A 15,586-nucleotide genomic window follows, 5' to 3' on the forward strand; every position below is an offset into this window, starting at 1 on the left:
AAAGGAAACACTGGCATTTCCATCCTTAATTTATTGTACTGATATAGTAATTGTTTTTATTGCTGCCATGACAATACCTATTGCCATAACTTATCACCAAGTATGCTAAACTGGTGCCCAAGGTGAGATCTGTTACAGGGCATCAGTAGGCTCATGGAAGTACTAAATATATAAAACAAAATTTTGCGGTTATTGATTTTTGTAAGGCAGAATTAGCTACGATGCAGATGTGTGAAGTGTTGGCACAATCCTTGAGTTCCACGTTTGCTTCACCATTAAAAAGAGTTGCAGCAAAATTTATCAATTCATACCGCTTAATGGACCAATTGGGATAGGTCTGGGCATACTTGAGGTCAAATTCCATCAGTAAAACACAAGTACTTTGTGGAACAGCTTTGAAAATGTCATTTAAATGACACTTTTTGCACATTGATGTCTTTTATATTTTAATCTCTTGAATTAAAATCTTCATAAATACATGTCTGCATAAGCAGTGACATTACATGTGAGACATAGGTTGTAATTTTTTGTTAAACTGCACAGCCGGTTAGATGTGCAATAATTTTATTAAAATGATACTTGATTCTGGTATTACCTGAGTTTTCAGTACAGTTTCCTGATCTTGTAGCATTTTGCTCTGTAGCTTCCATTCAGCAGCCTGGGTAAGCAACTGTTAGAATAAAACATGAAAATAATGTGATTCACTGTACTATCAGCAGTTAGAGGTCAATTCAATTAGCTGCTATGTCCAATACATCAGTTTCTGAAATGGCACATCATGGGAATCCTACATCACCGATATTGCCTCTCACACATATAGGGGTATACAATATGGGAGCGAAAACATTGTTTTTGCGTTAATATCGCACCTATGACGTCACTATCGCAGGTTTTAGTTTTACACCGTATTCAATTTCAAAGACTTTTCGCAGGTTCGAAAAGTCTTTGATAAAAAACGGGGATAACTTTTCATCATTGAATAGGTGTCGAAAAAAAGTGCAGAATTGGGGTTTAGGGGTGCAGGCTTAAAAAAAATAGCCTGCACCCCTGGGAATGACATTTAAAAAAGAACTGTGTTAAAAAAAAAAAAAATAGGGACACCCCAAAAAATGTATTTAAAAATTGGGGTGAAAAAAAAAAAAAGGGAAAAAATTGTTTAACAATAGGGAAATAGGTTCAGGGCTATTCTGCAAGTATGCGGCAGGTGTTTTCTAGAATAGATTTATAGCGGCAGGTGCACAATTGCAGAATTTTTAAAAACTTACTTTAGGGACTTAAAAATATGCTAGTACCCATTTTCATGTACCCCAAATTTGATGGGACCACTTAAAAAACGAAAAAAATAACCTAAGTGCTCTTCTGCAACACTTCTTCAATGTCGGGAAAAAACACCTGCTGCGGCTATTTAAATCCCTGACTTTCATTTAAAGGCTAAAACGGGGGTACCCATAGTGATCCTCCATGTTTTTACAACTTTAGGGGGGGTCCTACAATTTTTTTAAGGAAAAATGTGTAACTTTACGCAAATCCAACTTCGCAGGCTCCCGTTTTCGTTAATTTCATATTGAATACGGGGATAAGTGTGCGCGCGCCCGATACTTTAACGCAGGTAAAAGCTCCGATATGAAACGTAAACTTCGACAGCGAAGTTTACGTTTCATATTGAATAAGGTATACAGGAAAATCGTCAATGTAGTGACTACCGGAACTGAAAATATCACAAATATCAAGCATTAAATTGACCCCCTAGAGCAGGGATGGCCAGACTTTTGGACTCTGTGATCTACGTATTGGGCTGAAAACTTTTTGTGATCTACCAAGCATGAAAAAGAGGGTGTGGGGCATGGAAATAAGGGGACGTGACCTTGCAGCAAGGGGCGTGGGGTCTATCCTGCCAGTATCACCAATTTAAATTACACCACACAGTAGCACAAATGTATTCACAATTCACATTACACCGCACATAGTGCCCCTGATTCACATTAGATGGAGATGAAGTCATGGCCCTCATCCAGTTCTTCCCCCCTGCCACCTCTCCCCTTGACCCTATCCCCTCCCACCTCCTCCACAACCTCTCTCCTGTTACCTGTTCCCATCTTGCCCATCTCTTCAATCTTTTCCTCTCATCAGGCAGTGCCCTCTCTGCACTTAAGCATGCCCTTGTCTCCCCCATTCTTAAAAAACCAACCCTTGATCCGAACACTATTTACAAATACAGAGCCATTTCTCTCCTCCCTTTTGCCTCCAAACTCTTTAAGTGGATTGTCTACAACCGCCTTACTGCCTTTCTATCCTACCACTTGACCCATTTCAGTCTGGCTTTTGTCCTCTCTACTCCACAAAAGCTGCTTTCGACACTGTGGACCACCCTATCCTCTTTCACTACCTCGATCTACATGATTCTGCCCTGTCCTGGCTGTCCTCATACCTCTCTGACCCTTCTTTCTCCATATCCTCTTATGACTCTACTTCCCCCCCACTTCCACTACCAGTTGGTGTCCCTCAAGTTTCTTTTTTTTGGACCTCTCCTTTTCTCTCCCAATATGTCCTCTTTAGGTGAGCTCATCAGCCTCCAATATTATCTTTATACTGATGATACAGATCTACCTCTCCTCCCCTCACCTCTCCCCCTCTCCTCTCTCACTTGTAACACAACTGTCTCTCTGCTATTTATTCCTGGATGTCTCAGCACTTTCTTAAACTCAACATGTCTAAGACTGAGCTGATCACCTTCCCTCCTTCCCGTATAACCTCACTTACCACAATTTCATTATCTATTGACGGCACCACCATCTCTTCTAGCCCCTAATGCTGTCTAGGAGTTATCCTTGACTCTTCTTTCTCCTTGACACATCCAGTACCTCTCGCAGTCCTGCCATCTCCATCTCAGAAATATCTCCAGGATCGGACCCTTTTTCACCCAGGAGGCAATTAAGACCCTCATCAACTCATTGGTCATCTCGAGATTGGACTACTGTAACCTCCTACTTTCTGGCCTCCCATCTCGCTCCACTCCAATCTGTCCTCAATGCTGCTGCTCGACTCATCTTCCCCTCCAAATGCACTACATCTGCATCCCCTCTTCTACAAACCCTCCACTGGCTCCCCTTCAGAATCTAATTAAAATTTCTCACATTCGCTTACAAAGCCATCACCAAATCCTCTCCTATTTACATCTCTGACCTTATCTTTTTTCACACACCCGCCCGCTCACTTCACTCCTCAAATACATGTCACCTCTCCTGCCAATTGATAACGTCCTCCCACTCCCATCTCCAAGATTTTGCCTGTGCAGTTCCCCACCTTTAGAATTCTCTCCCACTCTCTATCAGACTCTCCACCTCTCTACTAATCTTCAAACAGGCTCTGAAGACCGACTTCTTCATCAAAGCTTTCCAGCTCTCATCCTAATCCAATGCTCCTTGCTCCTTCCTCATTATCTCTATACGTGTCACCCCCGTCTGTCAGCCTCTTCCCTTTAGAATGTAAGCTCTCATAAGAAGGGCCCTCTTCCTTCATGTGCTTCTTCTTCCCTTACTCATACTGGGGTTTATGTTCTAAGCTTTGGAGAGAGATACATTGGACGGAGATATAGTACCAAAAAATCAGCTCCTAACTGTCACTTTACAGGCTGTGTTTGAAAAATAATAGTTAGGAGCTGATTTTTTGGTGCTTTATATCCATCCACTTTGTCTCTCTCCAAGGCTTAGTACATACAGATACAGTACTTGCAGTTCCCTGCGCTCCACTGGGGTGGTTATCAAGTTTCAAAAAGTATATAGATGAGGGAGTTCCCCAGAATGAATTCCTATGATGTTCCTTTCACAGTCTTTCATATACTCAGATGTTTTGAATAGTGGATATATCACTTTTGGTTCAATGTTCCTCAAAAAAAGGGTATAAGAAATAGTATATAGTGAAGTATAGTTTATTGTAACATTAAAACATCCATAAAACACATATAGGAGACAGCGTACCAGATATGGTGGGGGTGTAGGACAGCACACACCCCAAAATAGCATACAAGGAGGTCTAAACAATCACCTCCTGGGATAGGTTAGTGCAATCCTCCTGGTTTTTATTCTGTGGTTGCTGTGCTTTAACCCCATCGCCTGGCTCTCTCACTGCTGCTCCTTAACTGACCAACACGTTTCTGCTCATATAGAGCCGTTCCCAGTGGAGCGCAGGGAACTGCAAGTTCTGTATCTTTATCTTGATATAAATAGGGTGTAAGTGACTACCCAAGCGGTTACTGCAGCACCATTGAATTGGAGTGCTTATTACTTTGTTATTTAAGTTGCTTAGTACATACAGACTACTATCATTTACTCCTAATTCCCCACAACAACACCTAACACTTTGTTGCTGATGCGCTGCTGCTTATTTAAGTGTTATCATCGCTAATGCTGCAATGTTTATAAACCATATCCATGTCCTGCATTGTTTTGTACTGTTAATAACCATATTCTTGTGTGCTCATTTGTTTATGTACTGTGTAAGGTGCTGCGGAACCCTTGTTGCACCATATAAATAAAGGATAATAATAATAATCATGGGCATATTTATAATAGGTGAAGGGTGTGCAGTGCACATGGGCCCTTCAGTCAAGGTACATCTCCCTGAAACTGCAGAAATCACTAGGAAAATGCCACCAGTGCCATTTTCCCAGAGATTTGCACTTGCTCAGTAGACTGGCACAGTGCCAGAGTCTACTCTGTGCATGTGCCAATAAGGTAGGGGGGACACATGGAGACTGCACATATGCCCACTTCTCTCTTAAAACACCCCTTTTAAGCAGGGACGTGCAGTCAGGGTAGGAAGAAGAGGCAGAGCCTCCCCTGTCATGTTCCTGAGATTTGATATAAAAATTATTAGAATAATACAAAGAAGATATTTATAACTTATAAACATCTTTTTTGTTTATTGTAATCCTGTTTATAGTTAATACTCACCAGCTTTGTGGAGCTCCCTGGGACTGCAGGGAGATGAGAGATGAGGGAGCAACAACTCAGCCTCGCTTCTGTATAGCCAGATACTGCTTGCACAGCTGGGGGTGGCACAGAACGAGAGCTAATAGAGGCATGCCTCTAAGTATGGGGGGGCGTGTCTTAAGTACTGATGGACACCCTGGATGTGTCATGTGACCAGGAAGTGCACTGCAGTGTTTAGAGATCGTATCTCAGCAGCAAGAGAAGACACAGTGATGTAGGTAGGAGAATCAAAGGACACTGAAGCTTAGTGTAGTGAAGGGGAGTTACAGTGAGTAGGGAGCTGAGACAGGCTCCCAGCACTCAGACCCACCTCCATGTGTGCCTCCCCAGCCATTGACCTCACTGCATGTCACTGCCCTGACGTACTGTATATGACTGGAAATTGTCATTCACCGACATGGATAGTGAAAGCACACATATTAGGGATGCTTAAGCACCCACAAAGCTGGCTCCTTTGCCTCTCTGTAACATTGAAATTAGCAAATATGGAGAGGTATGTTAAGTGCTATAAGACTCATTTATGATCTAGTAATACACATATATGCAGATTGTTTATGCTTAAAACAGATGCTAATTTAACAGTATTAAAATTAAACACACATTGTTTAAGGAGTATTGCTCTTTCAGTTGAACATGAGCCTACATTTACTTGGATTAGTCATTCTCACATTTGGTGAGTTTGAACCAACATATAACAGTAAAGTAACTGCCTTCTGCATCTACATCTAACATTAAAAATCAGATTATTTATCTGATATATAGAAATATGTATTTCATTGAAATGCATATTTAATTAAATTAGCACGACATTAAAAGGTTAAATTGAATAGTTCTAATCCATTACACTGTATTATTGTGTTTTTGCACTTTTTACATGAAAATGCACACATTCCTATTTTTAACCACCAGGTGGCAGCATGAGTTTCCTAAACGTTATGCTTAGCAATTCTTTCTTTGTGTTGTGCTGCTCAGTTACAATGTTCCTTAGTCACATTAACTGATGTGAATCAATTTGACATGCCCACTGTAAAAAATATTACTAGTCACTTAAGTCAATATATAAGACAACACTTTAGCATAGGCATGAGATACAGTATGAACAAACGTCTACAGCAATTTCTCAACAAAAACAGGAACAGAGGCAGATCTTTATTGCCAAGGTTTTGTTATAGAGGTATCAGTGGCCACTTAATGCCCTCCATGCTGGTACTTGTGGTTCTACATGTAACAGCATGCGGGGGAGGCTTGCTGGGACCTATAGCCCCCATGTAGAAGATAATATTAGTTTTCTAATTTTTACACCTAACAACTGTACACCCACCGGCCAGGGGTGCGGAAGATAGCCACTGGCATCAGCACTGGCCAGAGGTACCCTGGAGAGGGGGGGCTTTATTATGGGGGTCCCCACCTCCCCATGGATCCCCGCCATGGACTGACTAGTTGGGGGTGCGAATGCTTTGGCCGGGGGACCCTATGAAGTGTGTCCCCTGGCTGCGATATTACCCCCCTGCTAGTGGAGCCCGCAAATTTTTACCCATATTTTTAGGACCAGGGCTGGCTCAAAAAGCCTGGTGCTGGTTATGGCTTTGGGGGGGACCCCACGCAATTTTTTTTCAAAATTTGTAACTCTTTCTGTACAGTTATACACAGAGAAGCACTGCACAGATCATACTGATCTGTGCAGGCTTCTGTAAACATGCTGCTAGTCTATTTGAGTTTACAGGCGTATTTTCAAACATGATTCTTAGTAAATTTACATGTTGTATTTTTTTCTATTGAAATTACTTGGTTGATAGTGTATTGAATCGTGTTTTCCATTACTGGCATGATATGCAGTTCGAATTGTTTTATTCGTGTTTTTTACTGTACTAAATCTGTGTCTGAAAAACAAGCAAAACACACTCGAGAATGCAATCTCAGCCAGACATGTTTCCTAGTAAATTTACCCCAAAGTCTGGATTTTTTATATTGTGAAGTCTAATCCACATACATGCATTTTTATGGTTTTTACTGGCTGGTATTATTTGTGTATGGTGCCTTTCTCCAATGTTATTGCAATCTGAGCTCATGTTAATAAATGCGTTTTTTTTAATACAGATCTGAATGTTATTATTAATACCTTTACTACATATATAGCGCTATTCATTTATTTTTCCATTTGCTATTTCACAGTTATACTGGCATGGTAGGATGCTGCGTTTGAGTCGCCACCTCCCCGTTGGCGCCGACAATGGTAGTTAAATTTGACACATGCGCAGACCACTTATAATAACTGAAATGAGTAAACCTCTGCATTGCGTTCATCTCTGAATCAGGCCCTTAGGTGGACAGTAATGCAGCATTACTGCGTCTTTATGCCGATGGGATTTGTACAGAGATGCCCACTGGCTATGACTCAAATCTACTGCTTTGTGTAACAAGTTGGCACCATTGGAACCATCGGATGCACATCGGTAGCACCATCGGACATTAGAGCAGCCCTATTTTTGCTCAGAATGTCCATCAGAACATGGCCAATGGTGCCAGTGCAACTGTGAAGAAAGACGCAGTCGCTGGCCGTGACGTCCGCGTTTAGCTAACCATCCTTCTGTTAACGCCCAGGAACGCTTTTCGTTATGCGTCCCCCCAGCAGTAACCACACCGAAATAGAAACTGCATCCAGGCGGTAAAAATGCACCTATTCTTAAATGATGGTGCTTTTGATTTAATGTGGAGGCTGGTTGGGGTTAGGGAGGCCTAGAGTCTTCACTCATTGCCCTACTTTCTAGGAGGTGAATAGTACCTATCAGTAGCGGATTTAGCTGGGGGCTGCAGGGCTGTAGATCCACCCAGTAAAATCTGCCACTTCAGGGAGCCAGTTGCAGTCCGTGACTGCTCTGGCTACACTGTGACTGGCAGTGGCTTCTCATTGTAAGGACACACATGACAGGCAGTCCCAGGGGGAGGTGTTTTCTCCCCCTGGGACTGCCAGTCCGGGCTAAGATTAGCAGAGAGCGGCTTCCAGTAGAAGCTGCTGCTCTGCCATTCAGGCAGCCCTACATGACTTATAGGGGCTGCAGCCAATGCAGTCCCTAGAAGCCAGTGTTATGCACATGTGCAGCGTCACCGACGCTTCTGCCATTCAGCCATTATCCCCATGAATCCACCTCATGCTCTACCATGCAGGGCCGCCATCAGGGTGGGACTACTGGGACTAGAGTAACGGGCCCGGACACTGGCTGAACTGGAGGGGGCCCGCGCCCACTCCTACCACAGCTGCACAGCCCGCACATTCCCCCCATGGACCGATCAAGCTTCTAATTCTCTGATCACAATGGGGGTGGAGCCAATGCAGCAAGCCCCACCCCCATACACCCGCTCGCCCCCATTAGCAACCTGCTTTTGCCCCAAAGTGTAAGTAATAAGCATGTACTGTGTTTCAGCATGTGTATGTATGTGTCTGTATTTGTTAGTGTGCATGTATGTGTTAAAATGTATATATGTGTATGTATGTTTGTGTGTATACTGTATATGTTTTAGTGTGTGTATACTGAATGTGTTAATGTGTATGTATGGATTAATGTGCATATATGTGTGAGTTTCATATATAACATATACATGTTTGCTATATACTGTATATTATATATACATATATGTGTGTGTGTTTGCCCCTGCCCTCATTCATTTAAAAAAAAAATCCCTTTGTAGACTCATGAGACTTAGCGGTAGTGTGGGGGAGGGGGGGAGCCCAGGGGCCCTGCCTATTTTGTCAGTCCCAGGCCCCACAATTTCTGATGGCAGCCCTGCTACCATGTCTCTCCAGCCATTGCCCCCTGTTTCACTCCAGCTTGTATTACATCTGCTCATGCATCTGAGATGCACTGCATGTGCATCACAGATACCCAGTTCAAAATTGCATGGAAATCCGTGCATTTAGATTGGCTTTTCTCTGTAGTAATGGGGGGAGACTAAGAGTCTTGGACATGTTGGTGTCAGTGATTTGTCTAATCACGCAGTTGCACTGATGGAAGCCATGGACAATCAGACATTCTGTGCCTGCCATAGGTAGGCAGGTGAACCAATAGTGTGTATTTGTAGCAGTGGATTTGCGTCACAGCCAGTGGGCATCTCAATAGGACACCCATCAGCTGCAGCATTAGAATAAAGTTGCAGCCACTACTGTAACTGCGTCCACCTCTGAATCTCCTATGTCTCTCTAGCCATTGCCCCCTTTTTGTATCTCTAGCCATTGCACCTGTATTTCTCCAGCTCATGTCCCCATGTCTCTCCAGTCACTCTGTCTCTCCAGCCATTGACCCTGTGTCTCTCCAGCCATTGTCTTATTTGTCTCTTCAGTGCTACCCTTTATCCCTGGTTCTCTCTGGCCACAACTACCTGGTTCTCTGATCCCCTCTTACCCTCCTCTTCTAGCTACCTGCTCCTTTTTGTGGCAGAGCAACGCCTCTTCAATTCAGTGGTACAATGTCATGATATAACATACTCTGCATCTCCACCCCAGAGAGCCTGGAGCTGAATGAAGCCATTCAAAAAGCCACCCAGTGCCAGAAGAGGAGGAGTTCTTCCATCCTGTGCTGTGCCAGCCACACCCCAAATACCTAGGCCACTGGTACCAGGAAGAAGAGCACTGCCTGGAGTGTCCATTGGATGCTCTGGCATCTCTGTAGTAGTTCTAGTGGCTGCAGGATACAATTCCAAGCACACTGCAACCGAAATGCAGGTGCTGTGGAGCAGCAACAGTGCTTCCCCCAAGGCCCTGCATACTGGCACCCCATGCACACCCCTAGTTTCGGCCTTGGTGCTGGGTTAACACATACCTGTAGTGTCAGGGCCAGCCAGGGGGTGGCGCCCGGACAGTTGCCCGACCAGCCTGTGCCAAGAACTAGCTCTGGTAATACAATTATGTGGTATGCTGAAGCTGTTACTCAGTAATGTGAGCAGTCTGAGCACAGTGCTAGTGTCATCATCAGTGGGAGTCACCAAAGCCGGCAAAAAGTTTCTTTCCACATGGAGAAGCAGGGGTGCCATCTGCTACAAAGCCTGGTGCCCGTTTACAGACAGTGCAGCAGTTAGTAATCCGCAGGAAGGGAGTGCTTGGGGCACATATGACATGGGAATAATTGTGGGGGAACATATGTTACAAGGGGAGAGTGGGTAAAGAATGGGCCTGATTTAGACTTGTATGCAAAACTAATGGTTTGTGTACAAGTCAGATGGTAGGTGGACTGTGTAATGACAGGGGCCGAAGGGAGCATGTGCTGTGATACCACTGCAACCCTGGTTACAGTGCCCTGGATGCTGCAGTATCATTGACAGGCTGCGGCTGTTTCAGGGAGTGGAATGGGCTACAATGGGAACCGAAAACCAAAATGAAGGCGTGTCATCTTAGTTTTTTTTTTTAATTGCAGAGGATGAGGATAGGGTCTGTGTCTTTTGATGCAGATTTCCTGGCCTCGGCAGGCAAGGGACACTTGGACAGTCTGTTCCTGCCACAGGTAATTACAATGTTATATGGTCCAGATGATGATGTGCCGATAGTGCAACTTTGTAGCACATCGGTGGATTTACAACGCAGCTGGTGGGTGTCTCTATAAGACACCCATCAGCGACGGCATTAGAATAAGGTTGCAGCTACTACTGCAACTGCGTCCACCTCTGAATCACCCCTATGTTTCTCCAGCCATTGCTACTCTCCAGCTCATGGCCCCTTTGTTACTCTAGCTTTTGCCCCCATGTCTCTCCAGCCAATACTCCTTTGTCTCTCCAGCCATTGCCGTGTGTCTCTCCAGCTCATGTCCCATGTCTCTCACACTTATGCCACCAGTGTATCTCCAGCCATTGTCCTCCATGTCACTTCAGTATCTTTTGCCTGTTGCATCTCTCCAGCTCATGCCCCCTGTGCCACTCCATCTTATTTTCCATGTCTCTCCATCTCATGCCCCCTGTGCCACTCCAGCTCATGTCCCGTGTCTCTCCAGATCATGTCCAGTCCTTGCCCCCCTATTTTTCCAGCTCATGGCCCCCTGTGTCTTTCCAGTTTTTTTCCCCCTGTGTCTCTAAAATGTAAAGATTCAAATATTTGTCTTTTTAAGTGCACACTACTCATATATAAATGTTTATAGTAAGTTAGACACTGTTAGATGCTGATTATAACTTAGTGGCTGGGAATTCAATGACTAGGGTCTTAGACGAGACTAAAGGAAAATCTATGAAAGGTCACAATTTCTACCTTACATTGAAATTCAATACAAATCGCCAAAACATGGAACCCATTGTCCCAACTGAGCTGTATTGAGCTTTGAGGTCAAGGTAAAATCGGGGGCATGACCTAATGTAAGTAGGCATTTTCCAAACCTCCTTAAAAAAATAGTATTTGCTGTGCTGCAAAGCGCGCTCCACAGAGGGGCAAATCCGGGGATGTGTGGGGGTGCAATCAGTGTGATCGCTCCACTCCCTGCCCCCCGCATAGCCAGAGGAACCTCCCTGGTCCCAACGCAGCCCAGCACACAGCAGCCCATGTTGTGCTGAAGAGACATAAGCTGCTGCCACTGACAGCTAGGCCGTAACCAGGGTAATTATTTTTATTACCACTCTAGGTGCCCCTGACAAGGACGCCGGGTTTTTAGCCTCATCTGAGATGTATACCTATAAGTTGCTGCTGTGGCATTTTATTATGACTGTCGACATTTTAGCTGTGGACCTGATTCAGCAAGGATCACTTATCTGCTAATACGCATGCAACATTGTTGCTAATATCAGCGGTGATATGCAAATGATTGCATTTGCATTGCGATCGCAGCCTAACATAAGGATGCCAACTTCCCCATACTCACATCCTTATATTTGAGAAACATAGCAAAATAATCGGTAACATTGGTCCCATACGTACACTTGCAGAAGCCCAGACCATACTTAGAAATAGCTAACTTCCACACACGCTATGAGACCTCAGACTGCGTATGGCATCACAGTGACTAATTTGTGTACGCCCCTGCATGCATTTCCCCGATCACCCCCCCGTTACCACCCACAAATGGCACTACCTGTCAATCACTCTGCGATGGGTCTGCGTAGTCTCCATTGCAGCAGCCGGCATACGCATGCGCAGTGCGAAACGGCAGATTGTGTGCGCATTTGCAGTTGCGTACTGTAGTGAATCAGGCCCTGTGTCTACATTCAATCAGGCAGTGGCACAGAAGGGGCTGCATGCGATTATACAGGACCCATTCTTCAGACTCGCAGCATGGGTCTTGCGCACGATAAATAATGATTGCAATACTGAATCAGCCCCATAGTCAATGTCAACATTTTGGTTGTCTAAATAATGTACCTGTCAACATTATGTTGTCTATATTTTGATTAGGGAAGTGCACCGACCCCTGTATTTTGGTTTTGGATCTGTATCTCCTTGTGTTTTGGATCTGGATTTGGTTTTGCCACCTGCGTGTTTTGGTTTTGGATCTGTATTTTTTTTTCAAAAATTTATAACATCTGTTAAAATAACATCATTTGTTTTTTTTTTGTTCCTAAAGTATCATTAACCTCAATAACATTAATTTCCACTCATTTCCAGTCAATTTTGTCAACCTCACAGCTTACAATATTGTTTTCATCCAGTTTAGGCCCAAAATTTGCACTAAGCTAGCTGGCTGACTTAGCTAAGCGGCAGCAGTGGGCGGCACAAATACATGGCAGTTCAACTTCCAACATGGCACTTCAGGAAACAAATATTTTTATTATTCAAGAGGCCTGAGGGAGTTTTAGTATGTATGTAGTTGAAGGCAGAGAAAGAAAGATTTGATTAGTAGTAAATTTTATTTAATTTTTTGATTCCGAAGCAAATTTATAAGGGGGGAGGGAAGGGGAGGAGGGGAGGTATTTACAAAAAATATTTTACTCATTCACATCAGTCCTTGCCCCAGAATAATCCTTGAGTGTTATGCCTGCTGCTTCTGCTGCTGCTGGTAGTGGATTTTCATCCCAGAAGGGGACCAGGAAGACTACTACTAGTGCTTAAAAAAACAAATGACTGTTAAACAATCCTTTGCAAAGATTCTACTTCACTAGAAAAGCAATTCCCAACCTGTACAGGGACATTAAAAAAAGACCTAATTAGTGGCCTCCAAAATGTCACTGTACCCACTGTCCACTTAACCACAGATATGTGGACAAGGTGAACAGATCAAATGCAAGATTTAAGGTTTAAGTCTTTCTTGAGAATCCTTGAACGCTATGAATGCTGGTGCTGCTGCTGGGAGTGGATTTTCATCCCAGAAGGACACAGATCTGAAGAGATGCAAAGAGCTGTTGTTAAGCAAATTGTCAGTTCAAGTGGCACGTGATGCAGTGGTGGGTTCTCCTTCAGTTTCTCCAGCAAGTGCATCTGCTGAGAAAAAACTAAATGTTCCCCAAAAAAAACACTGGTGATGCAGATGAGTCAACACAACCAAGTTTTTTTGTCTTGTGATCAGGCATGACAATGGGCTTTTCCTTATCATGGGCAACAACTGTTTCATCCACTGGTGTCTAATTTACACAAACAACATCCTCATCATCAACATCCTTATTAGCGTCAGCTACACAAATATCCTGCTCATCCTGGTGCACTTCCACAGAAGCACCCTCGATTTCTATGTCAGCATATTCACTTGTACTTACATCATTATAAGAGGCAGAACCACTAGTCATAAATAATGGCCAAGGCCTTATCCTTTCCTTGCCACTTCATGTGTCGAAACTGGCATATTGCCAATTTTATGTCTTTCTGCAGCTAACTTTCCGTTTGATGTTTTCTTCTTTACCACTGTAAAAGATTGGTTCTTGATTTTAGATGCCCTGACTTAAGCCCTGTATGCCCTTGGGCATCGGCTTTAGTAGATGATGTAGATGGACTAGTATCGTCATGACTGGTGGCACTGGCAGCAGCTCCAGCACTAGTATGTGGTTCCTGCTCTCCTCTCAAGTCTCAACTGATCATTCTCCATATCTACAAACACAAATGAAGTGGGGTACAGCACACACATTAATTTGTACCAATTTTAAATATTACACTGCAGTATCAATGACCTACAGTGTCACAAGAGTTTTTATGAATAAGAATAACACACTGCGCTTCCACTTAGTGGCACAAGATTAATTATTTATGAATAAGAATAACACACTGCACTACCATTTATAGTGTCACAATACGTAGACGATAAACTGCGGTCTGGCTGTCAGTGTCACCAAACAATAATAGCACAGCTAAGTTGCTAATGCACAGACACAAAAAAAACACTTTTATTTTTTTGGACACTGGGGAAGAGCACCCCTAAATGAGGCAACAACCCCGTGATGAACAACACAGACAGAACCCCTTTTTTATGGACAACAAAGTACCCCTGCCGAGTGCTGACAGACCACCTGCAAAGACACAATTATGTGGAATATAAACTGCAGCAGTGTCACCATACAATAATAGTGCAGCTAAGTTGCTAATGCACACACACAAAAAATAAAGTACTTTTATTTTTGTTTACACTAGGGAAGAGCACCCCTAATTGACAGAGCACCCCCCCTGGACAACACAGCACCCCTTTATGGACTACAGCCCTAACCTGATGGACAGGACAAATATACAGCAGCAGCCACGTTTAATTGACAGGACAAGTGACACAGCAGCTGCAGCACCCATGAAGGAAGCCCCCCTTTATATATTGCAGCCTAAGCCCCTTTATGGACAACACAGCAGCAGCCTTCAGGCCAAGACCCCGACTGGACACACACACACTGAGTGACTGACAGTGACTACACGTCTGCTAGCTTCTCTCTCCACAGCCGGAGTGAAAATGGCGCAGATTGTGAGGACCTTTATATAATCCACAACCCACGAAAATCCGACAGCGGGAGGTTGGCGCGTTTTGCCTCATTTTCAGATCCGAGTCAGGCGGGAAAACCTGAGCTTAGCTCGGTTCTCGCCTGGGATCTGGAAGTTCGGGTGAGAAAACCGGACCTGCTCTTTAATTTTGATTGTCTAAATTTTGACTGTTTTAGTAATATACTGCACCCCGTATGTCACATGAAAAAGACTACTCCGATGTACCCTCTCTTAACTTATTTAACATAAAATGAGTCTCTATTTAGGGGAAAAATGGAGAAGTTTTAAATAAGGTTATGTAAGCATAATAATAGGTAGGATGTGGAAGTGAAGCTTTAACTGTACATGTCAGTCAGGGAATGCAGATGGCAGCTCTGCACGGACATTAAAGAGCGCAGCAACCAAGTAGGTGCATTTGCACAAAGAATATGCACAGCACATGCACATTTTTTTTTAGTACATAAATTACTTTCAGTGAATAAAAAACCATATAAAATGAATAAATGATAAATTGCGTAATGTTGTGCTAGAGCATTACTAATCATATAGTTTGAGAAAATATATATTTTAAAACACAGTATGGTTTCCCGTGATTTATTGTTATTACGGTCAATAAATACAATTCTCGAGCTCAAAGAACATTATGTTTTAATAAGCATCTGGGTATGTATTGTTAAACTAAGCAATAATAAATAGAAGTCGCAGCTGCCAAGTAATAGGGAAAGACAGCAAACTGTAACAG

General features: G+C 43.4%; 1 protein-coding gene across 1 annotated transcript in view; it reads right to left on the bottom strand.

Annotated features, from left to right (window-relative positions):
- The window catches only part of TXLNB (taxilin beta), a 91,367-nt gene that overhangs the window by 15,621 nt on the left and 60,160 nt on the right, over positions 1-15,586 (bottom strand). Inside the window, exon 7 of the mRNA XM_088454148.1 lies at positions 596-670. Within this exon, the coding sequence (XP_088310274.1) occupies positions 596-670 (75 nt within the window). The remainder of the gene's footprint in view (positions 1-595; positions 671-15,586) is intronic.

This window comes from Taudactylus pleione, unplaced genomic scaffold (assembly GCF_031769625.1).
Source record: "Taudactylus pleione unplaced genomic scaffold, aTauple2 ptg000006l, whole genome shotgun sequence".
Lineage (NCBI taxonomy): Eukaryota > Metazoa > Chordata > Amphibia > Anura > Myobatrachidae > Taudactylus > Taudactylus pleione.